The 15443-nt window shown below is 39.2% G+C and overlaps 1 protein-coding gene across 3 annotated transcripts in view; it reads left to right on the top strand.

Moving 5' to 3' along the window:
* CSMD3 (CUB and Sushi multiple domains 3) overlaps window positions 1-15443 on the top strand; it is a gene marked incomplete at both ends in the record, with an annotated part of 652566 nt that overhangs the window by 519627 nt on the left and 117496 nt on the right. For 2 of the 3 annotated variants that reach the window (XM_080610434.1, XM_080610433.1), the window contains 4 exons: window positions 1389-1502; window positions 2142-2237; window positions 3788-3991; window positions 7057-7181. In XM_080610434.1, the coding sequence (XP_080466560.1) occupies window positions 1389-1502; window positions 2142-2237; window positions 3788-3991; window positions 7057-7181 (539 nt within the window). The remainder of the gene's footprint in view (window positions 1-1388; window positions 1503-2141; window positions 2238-3787; window positions 3992-7056; window positions 7182-15443) is intronic. The other variant, XM_080610435.1, reaches the window with a different exon arrangement.

Genomic DNA, 15443 nt, shown 5'->3' with positions numbered 1-15443 from the left:
CATATATATAACTGCTTCTATTTTTTTTTATTTTTATGGTCTGTAAGTCATTTTCCCCTCCTTTGCTAGCAATGGCGATAAAATTAGGGTGTAAATGTTTTGTAGATACTGGGGCCAGAATTAATCCAAACAGTTATTTTTTTTCTTTTTTTGCAAGTGTAAACACCTGTGATGGGAATGTGTTTCACAGACCTTTGAACTGAAGTGCAAAAATAACATTCTTCAATTGAGTTGTCCTAGTAGTATGACTTCAAAAAATAACTTGTGATTCAGTATGTGTATTCTGAAAAGTGTTTGCTGCTTTGGATCAGTTGCTCATTTATTTCACAAAGGTAAAGATGCACTGAATGTTAATGTTCTTAATAAAAAAATAAATATTCCAACGTAAGTAAAGGGTAAGTAAAACTTACTCTGGAGTACTGTGTCCAGTTCTGGGCTCAGTGCAAGAAAGACAAGGAGCTACTTCAGAGTGTCCAGTGGACAGCCACAAAGATGATCAGGGCCTGGAGCATCTCTTTTCATGAGAACAGGTTGTGGGAGCTGGGCCAGTTTAATCCAGAAAAGAGGAGACTGAGAGGGGATCTCATTAATGCCTATAAATATCTCAAAGGTGGGTGCCAGGAGCAAGGTGCCAGACTCTTTTCAGTGGTGCCCAGTGACAGGACAAGGAGCAATGGCCATAAACTAAGGCACAAGAAGTTTCAACTCAACGTGCGGAAGAACTTTACATTGAGGGTGGCAGAGCACTGGAACAGACTGCCCAGGTAGGTTCTGGAGTCTCCCTTTCTGGAGACACTCAAAACCTACCTGAACGCATTCCTTTATAACCCGCTCTAGGTGGCCCTGCCTTGGCAGGGATGTTGGATTAGAGGATATCCAGAGAGCCCTTCCAACCCTAAAAATTCTGTGATTCTGTGATACAGAGACTTAACAGAATAAATTCATAAAATGCAAGACACCTAGAATTATAAAGGAAGATATTGCAATGAGAATTTAGCTGTGAATTGAGTGGTGGTGAACAGAGAATTTTCAAGTATATTAAACAGCAGAAAAATGGGTTTGTTTCCTAATTGCTATAATCTTTTAATGAATATATGTATGTTTGTGTGCCTTCATTGTCTCTTTCATATATATATATATATATATAAAATTGCATTTATTATTCATTTACTGCTGTAATGGTATGAAAGATAACTTTAAATACCAGAGCAGATAATCATTATATATAATTTTAATTTACTTATATTTAAAACAATATATTAATGCATTTTGTTCTCTTTCTTTTTTTTTTTTTTTTTTTTTCCCCTGTTTTCCTTGTCCTTTCTTACTCTGTTACCCTTTCTTTGGGCATTGGTGTCTCTTGCTTTTGCTCCTTCCTGCTTCATCAGTGGTTTTTGGCCAGTTTGTATTTTTCCAGACATCACTCCATGATGTAGTTGAAGTATATGATGGCCCTACTCTGCAGTCATCTTTGTTATCCTCTCTCTCAGGATCTCATTCAGGTATCCTTTAATAGAACTCTTATTAAAATGTTTTTATTTTTATAAACCTAGAAAGATAGTGAAGTCAGGAAAAAAACCCAATCTATTAGATTCAATTCAGGCAAAAATATTAAATCAAAATTTTTAACTAAAAGCCTAAACACTCAACCCTCATTGCATTATTGAATAAAATGAAGTAAAATTGAATCTGTATTTTTAGATTTTTTTTTTCTTCTAGAACTTAGTTATTATAGTGAGTGTTTTGGACTTCTTACTCTGTGCCTTTATGATTTTTATATAGTGAGCAATCTGGAATGGGTATTATATATTTTAAAGCACTGTATGTTTGTAGCAAAGTAAAACCATATAGGTTATATGTGACTCAGTTGAAAGACATACCGGGTTTGGGGGTTTTTTTTTGGTAAAGGAAATGAACAACAAATATTCCTAATACCTGAGATGAGTTTTGTCCCCCTTTTCTAGAACAAAGTAATACTGCCAGTATAAAATACTGAAATTGCATGTATCTTGCAAAGTGTACTGAAGCAGAACAGGGGGTTAGGAGGATTATTTCTAGCTGCAAACATGTTGACAAGTATTTTGAATGCTTCCTTAGTAAAAAGTGGTTATGATAGCTTTGTATTTGCTTTGTTTGAGTAGGTGAATCCCTTCCATTGAGCTCAGGTAACCAGATCACAGTTAGATTTACTTCAGTTGGACCGATAACAGCTAAAGGATTTCATTTTGTTTACCAAGGTGAGAAAATCTGGAAAAATGTGTACGTTTATTCTCTCATCACAAATTTTAAATCATCAGAGAGTAATAGACTGAGAATGGGAAGGAAAATAATAGCCTGTTAGCAATATCATAGCTTTCACTATTTCTGCATGTTTTGAAAAGTGTTTAGGACCATTCTTTTATCTGTATTTTAAATTTTAAATCAAATATTTAAGAAGCATAAGGGAGGTTTCAAATTTAAGAATACAGTTATATGAAGCAGCTGTTTCTGTTTGCTGATCTAATTGACTAATGAATGCTAGATCCATCTGTTTGCTCGAACTGGTTTATCTCTCAATTTTAATATAAATAACTGTGTTACTAGCTGTGAGTGAATCAGTGATCTTACTGTTATTAAGATACTTTTTCTTGGTTTACATTATTGGCCTTATACATCAATAGTTGCAACTGCAATTCATTCTTTCCTTAAATTTAAATCATGAGCTGACAATCAGAATACACATTTAGAAGTCCTCAGGAATAGATGCAAATATTTATTAAATGAAAAGGACTTGGGGGTGCTGGTCAATGAAAAAATGAACATGAGCCGGCAGTGTGCACTCGCAGCCCAGAAAGCCAACTGTATCCTGGGCTGCATCCAAAGGAGTGTGACCAGCAGGTCTAAGGAGGTGATCCTGCCTCTCTACTCTGCTCTCGTGACACCTGACTTGGAGTATTGTGTGCAGTTCTGGTGTCCTCAACATAAAAAGGACATGGAACTGTTGGAAAAAGTCCAGAGGAGGGCCATGAGGATGATCAGGGGACTGGAGCACCTCCCGTATGAAGATAGGCTGAGAAAGTTGGGGCTATTCAGCCTGGAGAAGAGAAGGCTGCGTGGAGACCTCATAGCAGCCTTCCAGTATCTGAAGGGGGCCTACAAGAATGCTGGGGATGGATTATTCTTCAGGGACTGTAGTGACAGGACAACGGGTAACAGTTTCAAACTTAAATAGGAGAAGTTTAGATTGGATATAAGAAGGAAGTTCTTTACTGAGAGGGTGGTGAGGGACTGGAATGGGTTGCCCAGGGAGGTTGTGAATGCTCCATCCTTGGCAGTGTTCAAGGCCAGGTTGGATGAGGTCTTGGGTGGCATGGTTTAGTGTGTTGTGTCCCTGCCCATGGCAGGGGGGTTGGAACTAGATGATCTTAAGGTCCTTTCCAACCCTAACTATTCTATGATTCTAGGATTCTATGATCTGACACAGAAAACATTATTTTTAAACCATGTATTAGCTGAATATTTCATAGTTGTATTTCAGAGCCATTTTAGAAAGGTTTCAGTGTGGATTTTATGCATTGCTTTTAATCTTGGCAAGAGTATCAGTGTTATGCACTTCTAAATAAAAGCTCTGACATCAAAGAAGTATGCCATCCATATAGTGAAGATTCATTTGGGGATTGTGAAAATACTCTTTAACTGTCAAATAACCATGTGTTTCTTCCAGTCATTTTGAATATTTGTGGTTCAAAATCTGTATTTGTCCACCAAATCTAAAATGAAGAATCCATAGTTGTTTGTATGTTTGCAGCTGTTCCAAGAACAAGTGCAACACAGTGTAGCTCTGTGCCTGAACCAAGGTTTGGAAAAAGGATTGGAAATGAATTTGCAGTTGGGTCATTGGTTCTTTTTGAGTGTAATCCAGGCTATATCCTCCACGGGTCAACAGCAATTAGATGTGATACAGTACCAAATGCATTGGCACAGTGGAATGATTCACTCCCTACATGTGTTGGTGAGTTGTTAAGTCTCTTTAGTAGAACTAATTACTGACTAAAGTGTAAACCATTCTCTCTAGCTGAGCGTGTTCCTTCTATGTTATCTGCACAATATTTTATTCTTCCTTACTTTTATTCACTTTCTCCTTCATTCAAGGTTAAGATTTTATTCCCCTTTCTATTGCAACCTTGCTGTGACATTTCACAAGTTTTATGAACAAACTCTGCTGCTATAAATTACATGCTAGCTTCTCTTACTAACATCAGTGACAGTGCCTGTCTGTCCCTTAATCAAGACTCAAAAATATGAGTTTGTTTCCTGACTGCTTGCAAATCTAAGATGCTCTCAACTTGCAGATCTCTAATGAGATATTGCAAGCTATTATAAAGAACACTACTATTTTAAAGATTTAGAAGTAGTTGCACTAAAATTTCATTATTTGTCAGAAAAAAGTACTATTTCAGATCAGAAAATGCACTTTGCTTCTAGTCATAAAAGATTAAATTATCAGAATTAAAATTTCAAATTAATGTGCATCCATTGACATTTATAAAGCTGATTTGCACCAATTGGAAATCTGGTGATTGTGCTGAAAAAGCTGCACAATACAGAGATAAAATTCAAATGGTACATTTTTCCATAGGTTTATGTCAAGGGCAAATATGGCATATTTGCATATTAAGTTTTATTAGAGCTTGGCTTGGTTTTTTTATATGGGAAACCCCCAGTTGTTTATAAATGAATTAAAATTGATTATCATTTGCATAAATGTTCTTGCAATGCCACCGAATTTTTCCACTTGTAACATTTGTTGCAGTACTGACTGCATTATACATTAATTTTATGCAAACTGAATACTTTAAAAAGTATTCATTTTGAAGATCAAGACATCTGAAAAACTCCATTCCTAGTCATGTATGAGTTAAAGTTACTTTAGTTTTCCTGATAGAGAAGAGTTTTTTTATAAAAATTATCCTAACTCATTACAAAAAGACATTATGAGCATTAAGAATTACATAAGAAGAGTTTTACATGAGTGGGAGGTAAGGGAAATAGAGAACATTGTTTTTCATCAGGTTAATTTTGTATCTTTTGTGCTAATAAGCATGGTAGAGTCTGAATACTTTTCAATAAAATACAAGATTTTTCTCAAAAATACTAAGCTGTTGCTAGAGAGCAAGAGTACGTACCCTGAGGTAATATTAATAAAATATGATTAACCAGCTATTATACACAAATAATGTTTATTTAGACTGTTTCAGGCACAGACACAGAACCACAATTTATATATCAATCAGAAGATGAAGTATATGTTTCATTTATTCTCAGTGATTACAGATTTTGTACCATTTATCCTCTTGAAACGTATTCCTTTTTTTTTTCAGATATGACAACTCAACATAGTGTTGAAATAATTATTTTGACCATTGATCACAGTATATTATTGATATTTTAGTATACAATTTAGCCTGTGGAAGACAATGCTATTTGTCCCTAGACAAGCTGAACTGAGAAAGGGTTACAGGTCACCTTATGTGTGAAAATTACTGTGCCAATCAAAATATATATGAGGTGAAGATTACATTGAACTAAATCAGTTTAATAATTGAAGTGGTAGACATGACCGTATTAAATTGTCTTAACTCTAGTGAATGCTAGAGTATTTCCTTACAAATAGTAGACATCAATTGTTCTGTCTGTTCATCCTATTATGAGTAATTATTGAAACATTTTAAGTGACACTGACCTTTAGTTTAGCCATGTAGTTCCCAACAAATTCTATCAATTATATACCACACAAAATGTAGCTACAGTATTGTGTATTAAGGTAAGTTGCATTCTCCTACCTATTTTCTAAATCTTCATATTTATATCTAATGAAATCCATTCAGAACTTAGTAGCACTGCATGGAAGTGATACATTAGCTTCTAATGGTTTTGATAAACCATCTCATTAATCTTTTCCTTCAACTTCTTAAATATAGAGTATCCGTATCTAGATTAAGCTGTAATATTCTTTGTCCCTATTAAAATGATCTAGACAAGATGCATTCAAGTTGAATATTTAGAAGATAAACTTGGTGATACTGAATGCCTCTGTCCTGTTTCACACATAACACTTTTATTAGGGGGCTGGAGCACCTTCTGTATGAAGACAGGCTAAGAAAGTCAGGGCTGTTCAGCCTAGAGAAGAGAAGGCTGCTTAGAGACCTCATAGCCACTTTCCAGTATCTGAAGGGGGCCTACAAGGATGCTGGAGAGGGACTTTTCATCAGCAACTGCAGTGATAGGAGTAATATATTTAAACTTAAACAGGGGAAGTTCAGGTTAGATATAAGGAAGAAGTTTTTTACTGAGAGGGTGGTGAGGCACTGGAACAGGTTGCCCAAAGAAGTGGTAAACGCTCCATCCCTGGCAGTGTCCAAGGCCAGGCTGGACAGGACAGTCTTGGGTGGCATGGTCTGGGGTGAGGCGCTCCTGCCCATGGCAGGGGGATTGGAACTAGGCGTTAAGGTTCTTTCCAACCCTAACTATTCTATGATTCTATGATTCTATTTATCTATGGGCATGGATACGGTGAGTGCAGTCTTGCAAACACATACCAATTTACTAACTAATGTGATAGATCCGTTGTCTGTAATGGGTTAATTCATATACACAAAGAGTCAAGCAGTTGAGACTGATGCTATTAATTATTTAGAAAGCATCATAGCAACAATATTAAGAAAGAACATACCATTTTTTACAACATGTTTTGAACTTTAATACTAATACAATACATAATTGTTCAAACTTCATTCTTAAACCCTAGAAATAACAGACTGGTTTTAATTTTGTTAAAGGTCAGACAAGTAAGGGAATTATGAGCATGATTCTGCCGGGTAGAAAACTAGTAGGAAATGAAGGTTTTTGAGATACAAGATTTTATTTTCCTGAGGCAAATATAAATTTTTTAATGTGGCACAAATTTAAAAAAAGTTTTCAGCCATGGTATGCTGAATATTTTGTAAGCTTTTATAATAACTGTTCTCACTTCTGAAGCTTCATACTTCTTTTCTTGACTTACACGTTTCCTTACAGTGCCCTGTGGTGGAATTTTGACAAAGCGCAAAGGGACCATTTTGTCTCCTGGTTACCCTGAGCCTTATGACAACAACCTGAATTGTGTGTGGAAGATCACAGTACCAGAGGGAGCTGGGATTCAAGTAAGTATACTTGCAATTTGCTTGTTATCATCACATCTAAGGCTGTTTTTCCTGATGCAAGACTATGAAAAGATCGTTTATTCATACATTTTTCTATCTCACTAATGATTCTCACAGTGGAATTTATTACACATCATTTTTATTCCAACAGTTGTTAGAAGTTGTAAGAACTACAGAAATCTTAAAAGATACACTTGTAATTTTTTTGCTTAAAAGAAAATCACCAATACTTTAAAATTATTTATTTCAATACGTCAGTGACTCCTTGTAAACCAGAGGAAATTAAGAGGCTTTCCTGTGATTTTTTTTTTTCCCCAAAGTGGATAAATCTCTTCTAACAGAGTGAAATTAAGTGGGTTGTTTCAATGGACAAGTTATAAATGTTTTCCTAGAAACTCTCCTTAATTACTCTATAGTTATGGAAGTTCATCGTGGTATAAAGACGCTCCAGTATGTTTCAGCATGAGATGGGAATTCCTCCTTTAATATACTGGCAGAATTCTTGTTTACTTACTTAAATTAAGACATGGAACACATAGCAGCAAAGTATCCATTAAGCTAAGTCCATTAACAATAATATTTAATAACTTAAATCAGTTTTGAGATTGATTTTGAGGAACACTACTTCATTTAAATGGTTGACTAAAGCTATAAGATTTCTTACACAATCAGTAATGGAAGTTAAACGCTAAGAGAGTAGTTCAGAGGAATTAAATTGCACATTAATTGACTTCCTGGTTTAGGCAGTCACTGTTGCTTTTTGGAAGTATTGTCTCTCATCACAGACTGATTAAATTACTAACTTATTTTAAGTTAGGTGTCTAATCTGCATGATATTCTTTTGCTCCAGAGTTACAATGAAAAGAGATATTTACTGGTTTGTTTTTTTTTTTTTCTAGTTCTCCCAATTCTTTTTTTTCCTGAGCTAGTGAAAAGCCATCCTTCCTTTATATTGTCACTAACTGAATAAGTTATTCACTTATACTTTTATAAATGTAATGACAGCACGGCAGTTTCAGGGCATACCCTGTATTATTTTAACTATATCTCTAGAAAGTCTAATATTGTAACTAAAGCAGGACAGTCATGAAATGTGGTATTCATGCTTCATCCTTTGAATCCTATCTGATTTTCAGGGCTATATGTGGAAGATAAAGTCTCAGGTATAGTAAACTGAATACAGGATCAGTAAGTCAGAAGTCTTCATATCATTTTTACTGCATTATTTTTCACAACTAAGCTTTGCTTTATAGAATAGAATCATAGAATAGTTAGGGTTGGAAAGGACCTTAAGATCATCTAGTTCCAACCCCCCTGCCATGGGCAGGGACACCTCCCACTAAATCATGCCACCCAAGGCCTCATCCAACCTGGCCTTGAACACCGCCAAGGATGGAGCATTCACAACCTCCCTGGGCAACCCATTCCAGTGCCTCACCACCCTCTCAGTAAAGAATTTCTTCCTTATATCCAATCTAAACTTCCCCTGTTTAAGTTTGAACCCGTTACCCCTTGTCCTCTCACTACAGTCCCTTGTCGCACAATGGACTCAGTCGGAGATCAATGTGATCAAACAAAGGCATTTATTATAGAAAACTAACTCTTTATATACTATTTCTTAAAGTTGTTTGCACTAACTTGGCCCATTGTGATTGGATACATATCTGTGAGGCCCTTAACAACTAACATATAATTGGTTAAGCACAGGTGTGAGAACCTGACCTTCAAAGTTTTCCAACAGTCCTCAATTTATCAACTCAGTAAATTCCAGCTCCTTCTTATCCTGCTGGGATTCTCACTCCCAGTGCCTCGCTCCCATCCTCCTTCACCTTTTGTTGTTCCTTGGTTCATGTCGAACTCCACGTAGGCACTTGCTGATCTGGGTACATGGCCGTTCTTTGCCAGAAAGTCATCCACATCTCCCCCTTTTTCTTTTTACACAAGCCAAACGTGCTTTGTAGCATTCATAACCATGCATTGAATACATTGAAAAATACACGGCAATAAAATACACAGAACACCGTCTGCTCTCAACACACACACACACACACACACATGCATGGGATCCCACAAGCAAACTCCATACAATTACAATATTTGAAACACAAAACCCAGACAATCATTACTCCCACTACATGGTCCCTCATACAGAACATGGCGTAAGGACCCCGTGAAGACAATCAAGAAACCAGCTCCAAGAAGCATCATCGCAGTGTAAGGTGGCAGGCTCAAATTTAGTGGGCATCCCTGCAGAGGCTCTGCCTCCGTCACATGAGCCTTGGGCCTTTACACTGACCAAAATGCACACACATTCTGATGCAGGTGGCCAGCCTATATCGGAAGAAGTGGTCAGCAATATCCATAAAAGTCTCCAAGGGTTGATAGAAACGTGGATATACTTATATTTGCCATCTTCTAGTACATGTGGATCACAGAAAGACTATCAAATGAGTTGTATATGGGGTCCCAAGTCCACAGTCCGCCACGGTACTCATATAACGTGTTCAAAAGGCTATAAGGGTTAAGACTTGCCCATTTACTTAAAGGGACTCCTAATAATGGTGCATTAAATTGCTCTGCATTTCCACACACCCAACAGTTTTTCACTTGCGTATAATTAACTACCTTTTCTAACAGATCTACATAAGCATTAGCCTTAAAAGTAGTATAGCTATCTGTAACATAAACATGAATATTGAAAGAATGAAGGTTCTATTTACACTTATGACTATGTCTATCTTCATGCTTCTAAGCAAATCGCTTAGCACACCTTCGCTTAGTCCCCTCCCAATGCTCAGGAGGAATCTGCCATTTGTATGGCACCAGTAAGGGCTTTGAACATTCAAACTGAATAATGCGTATCTGCTTCTTCTGCTTCAATACCCATCTCTGCAGCTCAAACTGTCCTTCAAAAATTCTAGGCGTGAAGCCTGGCTCGTGCCTTGTCATCCAGCCGATTCATTCTTCGGCAATGAGGGTGTTCTGGCTTCTTTTGGCAACGCTGGCTCCTTCCAAGGTTTCACCCATCGAGCTGGTACCCAACGCAGACCAGAGTCTGTGATTACACACATATATCCTCTTCCAGTTAGTTTTACTTCCACAGGACCCTTCCAGGTACCAGTTTCCAGATCCTTATACTGGACCAGTATATCCTGAGTCTTATTCACAAAACCTGACCCTATCGCTTGACCATGTATTACAGCAGGAGGGTCACTAGAGTCTCCTACCAATCTCAAAAAGTTCATAACATACACAGCTTTCTGTATTCTTGCTGCTGGGGTAAGCCCTTCTTCCCCTGTTTTTTATTTTTCTAACAATTGTTTCAAGGTCTGATGTGTACGTTCAATAATAGCCTGACCTGTAGGAGAATGAGGAATACCAGTGATATGAGCAATGCCCCAATTATTTAAAAATTTAGACAGCGTTGAAGAAGTATAGCTAGATGCATTATCCGTTTTAAGCTGTAAAGGTACTTCCATAACTGTGAAACAGCCATGCAAATGCGTGATTATGTGGCGTGCGGTTTCGCCAGTCACGGGGTAGCCCAAACAAAGTGAGAAAAGGTGTCGATAGTAACATGGACATACTTCAATTTTCCAAAAGATGATACATGGGTTACATCCATCTGCCAAAGTTGGAGAGGTTGGAGACCTCGAGGATTGACTCCAAGGCCTATGCCTATTGTCTGGGTCTGACAATCAGGACAAGACTGTACAATGCCTCGGGCATCTGTCAGGGACAAGCCAAACTGGCAAACTAACATTTTTGCTGACTGGTGAAAGAAGGCATGAGATGCTCGGGCTTGTTGAAAAATATCTAGATGTGGTCCTGCCCAAGCTGGAGCAACTAATTTATCTGCTTTGTCATTACCATCACTAAGGCTCCCTGGGAGGCCCGAATGACTGTGAATATGCATAATGAAATATTTACAGTTACGATTATCTACAAGATGTAACAGAGTTTTCAACAAAGTCCATAACCTGCAATTAATAACTTCCTGTAAAATTGCCCTCTCTAGACATTGAACAATTCCTATGACATACAAAGAATCACAGACAATGTTAAGCGGAATATCAGGCCATCGTTGAAATACCACAACAATAACACTTAGTTCTAACGTTTGTAAGGAATCTGTAGAGTGACCAGGTATTTTCTGTTTCTTCCAATCATCTTCTGTTTTCCAAACGTATCCGGCTATGTGATTATTTCTGCTAGCATCTTAGAACAAGCGTCCATCATTTCCTGCAAGCCAGCAGATTTCAGTAAAACTTGTAAAATATGCTTACAAGCTGGGTTAGCATTTTCCACGGCCAAGGACATAAGCACAGATTCTTTACCATTAGGTGCCAAATCAATATTCTTTTCAATAGCTGCCATCAATCTATCAATAAATTGCATATATGGCTCATTAATTCCCTGTTTTATTGACATATAGGAGGGATTAGCTTTTCTTGCTTCTGGCACAGCTTTCAAAGCAGCTGAGGCCAATTGCTGCACTTGCTGTAACACCTCGGTTCTCATATGAGCCTGTACTGCATCAGGGTGAAATTGTCCCTTCCCTATTAACATTTCGTATGTAACACCATGTAAGGGATCATTAGGATTGTGACCCAAATTATCATCAGTGGCTCTTTCAGCAAGCTCCTCAAACCCACTTTTAAAATGTAATAGCTGCGAAGGAGTTAACAGGCCTGAAGCTACCTTAAGACAATCATTGGGAGTTAAGACCATACTACAAAACAAAGCAGTTAACTTTTGTTGTGTATACAGAGAAGACAAGCCATATTGAGAAATTGCTCCCTTAAGTTTCTTTATGATTTTCCACTCCATAGGAGTCCATTGGGTTTGTCCCTGAGCATTCGTAATAACTGGAAATGCAGCGAGAATGTCAATCGGTAGAACCGTGCTGTCTATGATTGCGTCTTGAATAAGACCCCGCCATCTCAAGGCACTAGGGTTAGCTTGCAGAGGGGGCTTCGAGGCAGGTGGCAAGGGCGTAGCAAAAGGATTAACCTTGTTTAACTTCTCTGATTTGTGCCCCTCTCTCCTTGCTCCAATTGGTCTCGTAGCTCCTGTAATTTTTTATCTAAAAGCTTAGTCCACTGCCCCCAGTCCTGCTCACTTTTTGGCCCCAGTTGGGGCAACGCTAACGATGGTGTACATGGTACAGGTGGGTATAAATTCGGAGTCTCACTGTCCTCCTCTGGAGGTTCTCATTCCTCTGCATCAGGTGGTGGAGGAGTGGCGGCGGTGTAAAAGTGGTCATAAGGTGGGGGGGGAGCTGTGATGGTGGCGTGAGGGGCGGGGGGGCCGGCGTCGACGTGAGAGGCAGGCGGGGGAATTTGGGGGCTGGGCTCAGGGATGGTAGTGGCACAAAAAGGATTCGAGTTAGGATGTTTTGGCGGTACATCATCCTTTTCAAAATCCCAGTCACTAGTTATTGCTGTGGCCGGTGAAGGCGTTGTCAGCACAGGATAGGGAAGATGTGCTGGATCCGCAAACATTCGCACTCTAGGGCGCACAAGCTTTCGAACCAGATGTTTTGCGCTTGAAGCGGGAGGGAGTTCCCCCTTAGCTACGGCGTCATGTGTCGGACCCACAGCAGCCGGTCCCCCATGGTTTTGTGAAGGTGTCAGAAAAAGCCGTAAAAGCAGACTTTACTACTTATTCCTCGACCTTCATTGTGGATATAGTTTCTTTTAGTAACTGCCACAGGGTAGCTAGAGATTTTGCTTCTTTAGACCCAAGGGTAATTTCGTCCCACAAGCGTGCCCCCATCTTTTCCCAAGTCCCAAGCTCAAAGGCTTCGCCAACCCCCTGGATTAAGTTTTTCTCTTTACTCCAGAGCAAGAACTTTTCCAACATAGAGTCATCATACTCTGTTCCTCTCATAAAGAGGATATGCTGGAAGAGCTTAAGTATTGCTGCTTCTTTACCCAATTGAGTCCCCATTTTAATCCTTTTCCTCGGCTGCTCACCTGAATTCCACTGTAGTATCTCCTGGGCTCAAAGGCTCCGTTCCATTCCAAGGTTTCTGCCTCCCGGGATCAAAGGCTCCATTTCGTTCTGGTCCTGCCGGATCCCAGTCCTGCCGGATGAATCCTGGTCCTGCCGGAACGACTTCCTTGCGGCACTGCTTTCTTCATTTTCAATGTGAAAAAGCCTGTTTGGAGCCATTTGTCGCGGAATGGACTCAGTCGGAGATCAATGTGATCAAACAAAGGCATTTATTATAGAAAACTAACTCTTTATATACTATTTCTTAAAGTTGTTTGCACTAACTTGGCCCATTGTGATTGGATACATATCTGTGAGGCCCTTAACAACTAACATATAATTGGTTAAGCACAGGTGTGAGAACCTGACCTTCAAAGTTTTCCAACAGTCCTCAATTTATCAACTCAGTAAATTCCAGCTCCTTCTTATCCTGCTGGGATTCTCACTCCCAGTGCCTCGCTCCCATCCTCCTTCACCTTTTGTTGTTCCTTGGTTCATGTCGAACTCCACGTAGGCACTTGCTGATCTGGGTACATGGCCGTTCTTTGCCAGAAAGTCATCCACAGTCCCTGATGAATAGTCCATCACCAGCATCCTTGTAGGCCCCCTTCAGATACTGGAAGGCTGCTATGAGGTCTCCACGCAGCCTTCTCTTCTCCAGGCTGAAGAGCCCCAACTTTCTCAGCCTATCTTCATACGGGAGGTGCTCCAGTCCCCTGATCATCCTCATGGCCCTCCTCTGCACTTGTTTCAACAGTTCCATGTCCTTTTTATGTTGAGGACACCAGAACTGCAAGCAATACTCCAAGTGAGGTCTCACAAGAGCAGAGTAGAGGGGCAGGATCACCTCCTTCGACCTGCTGGTCACGCTGCTCTTGATGCAGCCCAGGGTACAGTTGGCTTTCTGGGCTGCGAGTGCACACTGCTGGCTCATGTTCATTTTCTCATCAACCAACACCCCCAAGTCCTTCTCCGCAGGGCTGCTCTGAATCTCTTCTTTGCCCAACCTGTAGCTGTGCCTGGGATTGCTCTAACCCAGCTGTAGGACCCTGAGGGACACCACTTGTTATCAGTCTCCAGCCGGACATCGAGCCATTGACCACAACTCTTTGCGTGCGGCCAGACAGCCAGTTCTTTATCCACCGACTGGTCCACCCATCAAATTGATGTCTCTCCAACTTAGAGACAATGATGTCATGTGGGACAGTGTCAAAGGCTTTGCACAAGTCCAGGTAGATGACGTCAACTGCTCTGCCCGTCCATCAGTTCAATAGCCCCATCATAGGAGGCCACCAAATTGGTCAGGCAGGATTTCCCCTTAGTGAAGCCATGCTGGCTGTCACCAAGCACCTCCTTGTTTTTCATGTGCCTTAGCATGCCTTCCAGGAGAATCTACTGCAAGATTTTGCCAGGCACAGAGGTGAGACTGACTGGTCTGTAATTCCCTGGGTCATCCATTTTCCCCTTCTTGAAAATGGGGTTTATATTTCTCTTTTTCCAGTCGTCGGGAACTTCACCTGACTGCCATGATTATAGCTACTAATGACAAAAAAAATAGTTGTCATAATTCTTTTTTCACTTCATAAGAAAGAAAAAACTAGTAGACATATGTAAAAATGTAATTATTACTGTCAAAATCAGCTACTTGAGGCAGCATTTGAAAATGTGGACTGATTTTGTCCAACCTGAGAATATGTGCAAATGTGGATATTCAAGATACTGTGGCAGCTAATGCTTTAATGCATATTTTTTTGCTTTAATGCAATTTTTTTTAATGCATAAAAAATCTGGGCATTTTTCCTGACCAATATTTATTCTTTCAAAGTAAAAAAGACACTTTCCAGCTTTAAAGGAGATAAAAAAAATGTGTCACCAATGCATATTTCTCTATGGAATGTATAGATGGAATTTAAGCTATTTAGGTATAACACTATCGATGTGTATGATTATGTTGTTGAATTTGTTGAAACTATGATCAGATGTAAATGCTGAGCTGTCTTATATTAAACTGAGAACCAAACATTTAAAAATAGATTTAGGTAAATATGAAGCATGTACCAGATCTTCCTTCAGGCACCTAACTTAAATGCCTTGTATAAGGCAATTAATCTACCGTAGTTCCTTATGAAGTTAGAGCAGAAAGACACCTCGAGTAGATGATTCAAAACATCTACTACAAACTCTGGCTCCAAATCACTGCCTGAAGGTATGTCTGTATTTATTGACTACATGGGGAGGTTAGAGCAAATAGCATCAGTTGCAGTA

Source organism: Psittacula echo, assembly GCF_963264785.1.
Source record: "Psittacula echo genome assembly, chromosome: 2".
In the NCBI taxonomy this organism is placed as follows: Eukaryota; Metazoa; Chordata; class Aves; order Psittaciformes; family Psittacidae; genus Psittacula; species Psittacula echo.
Note: the sequence above shows the minus strand (reverse complement) of the source record. Positions and strands in the feature narration are given on the sequence as shown.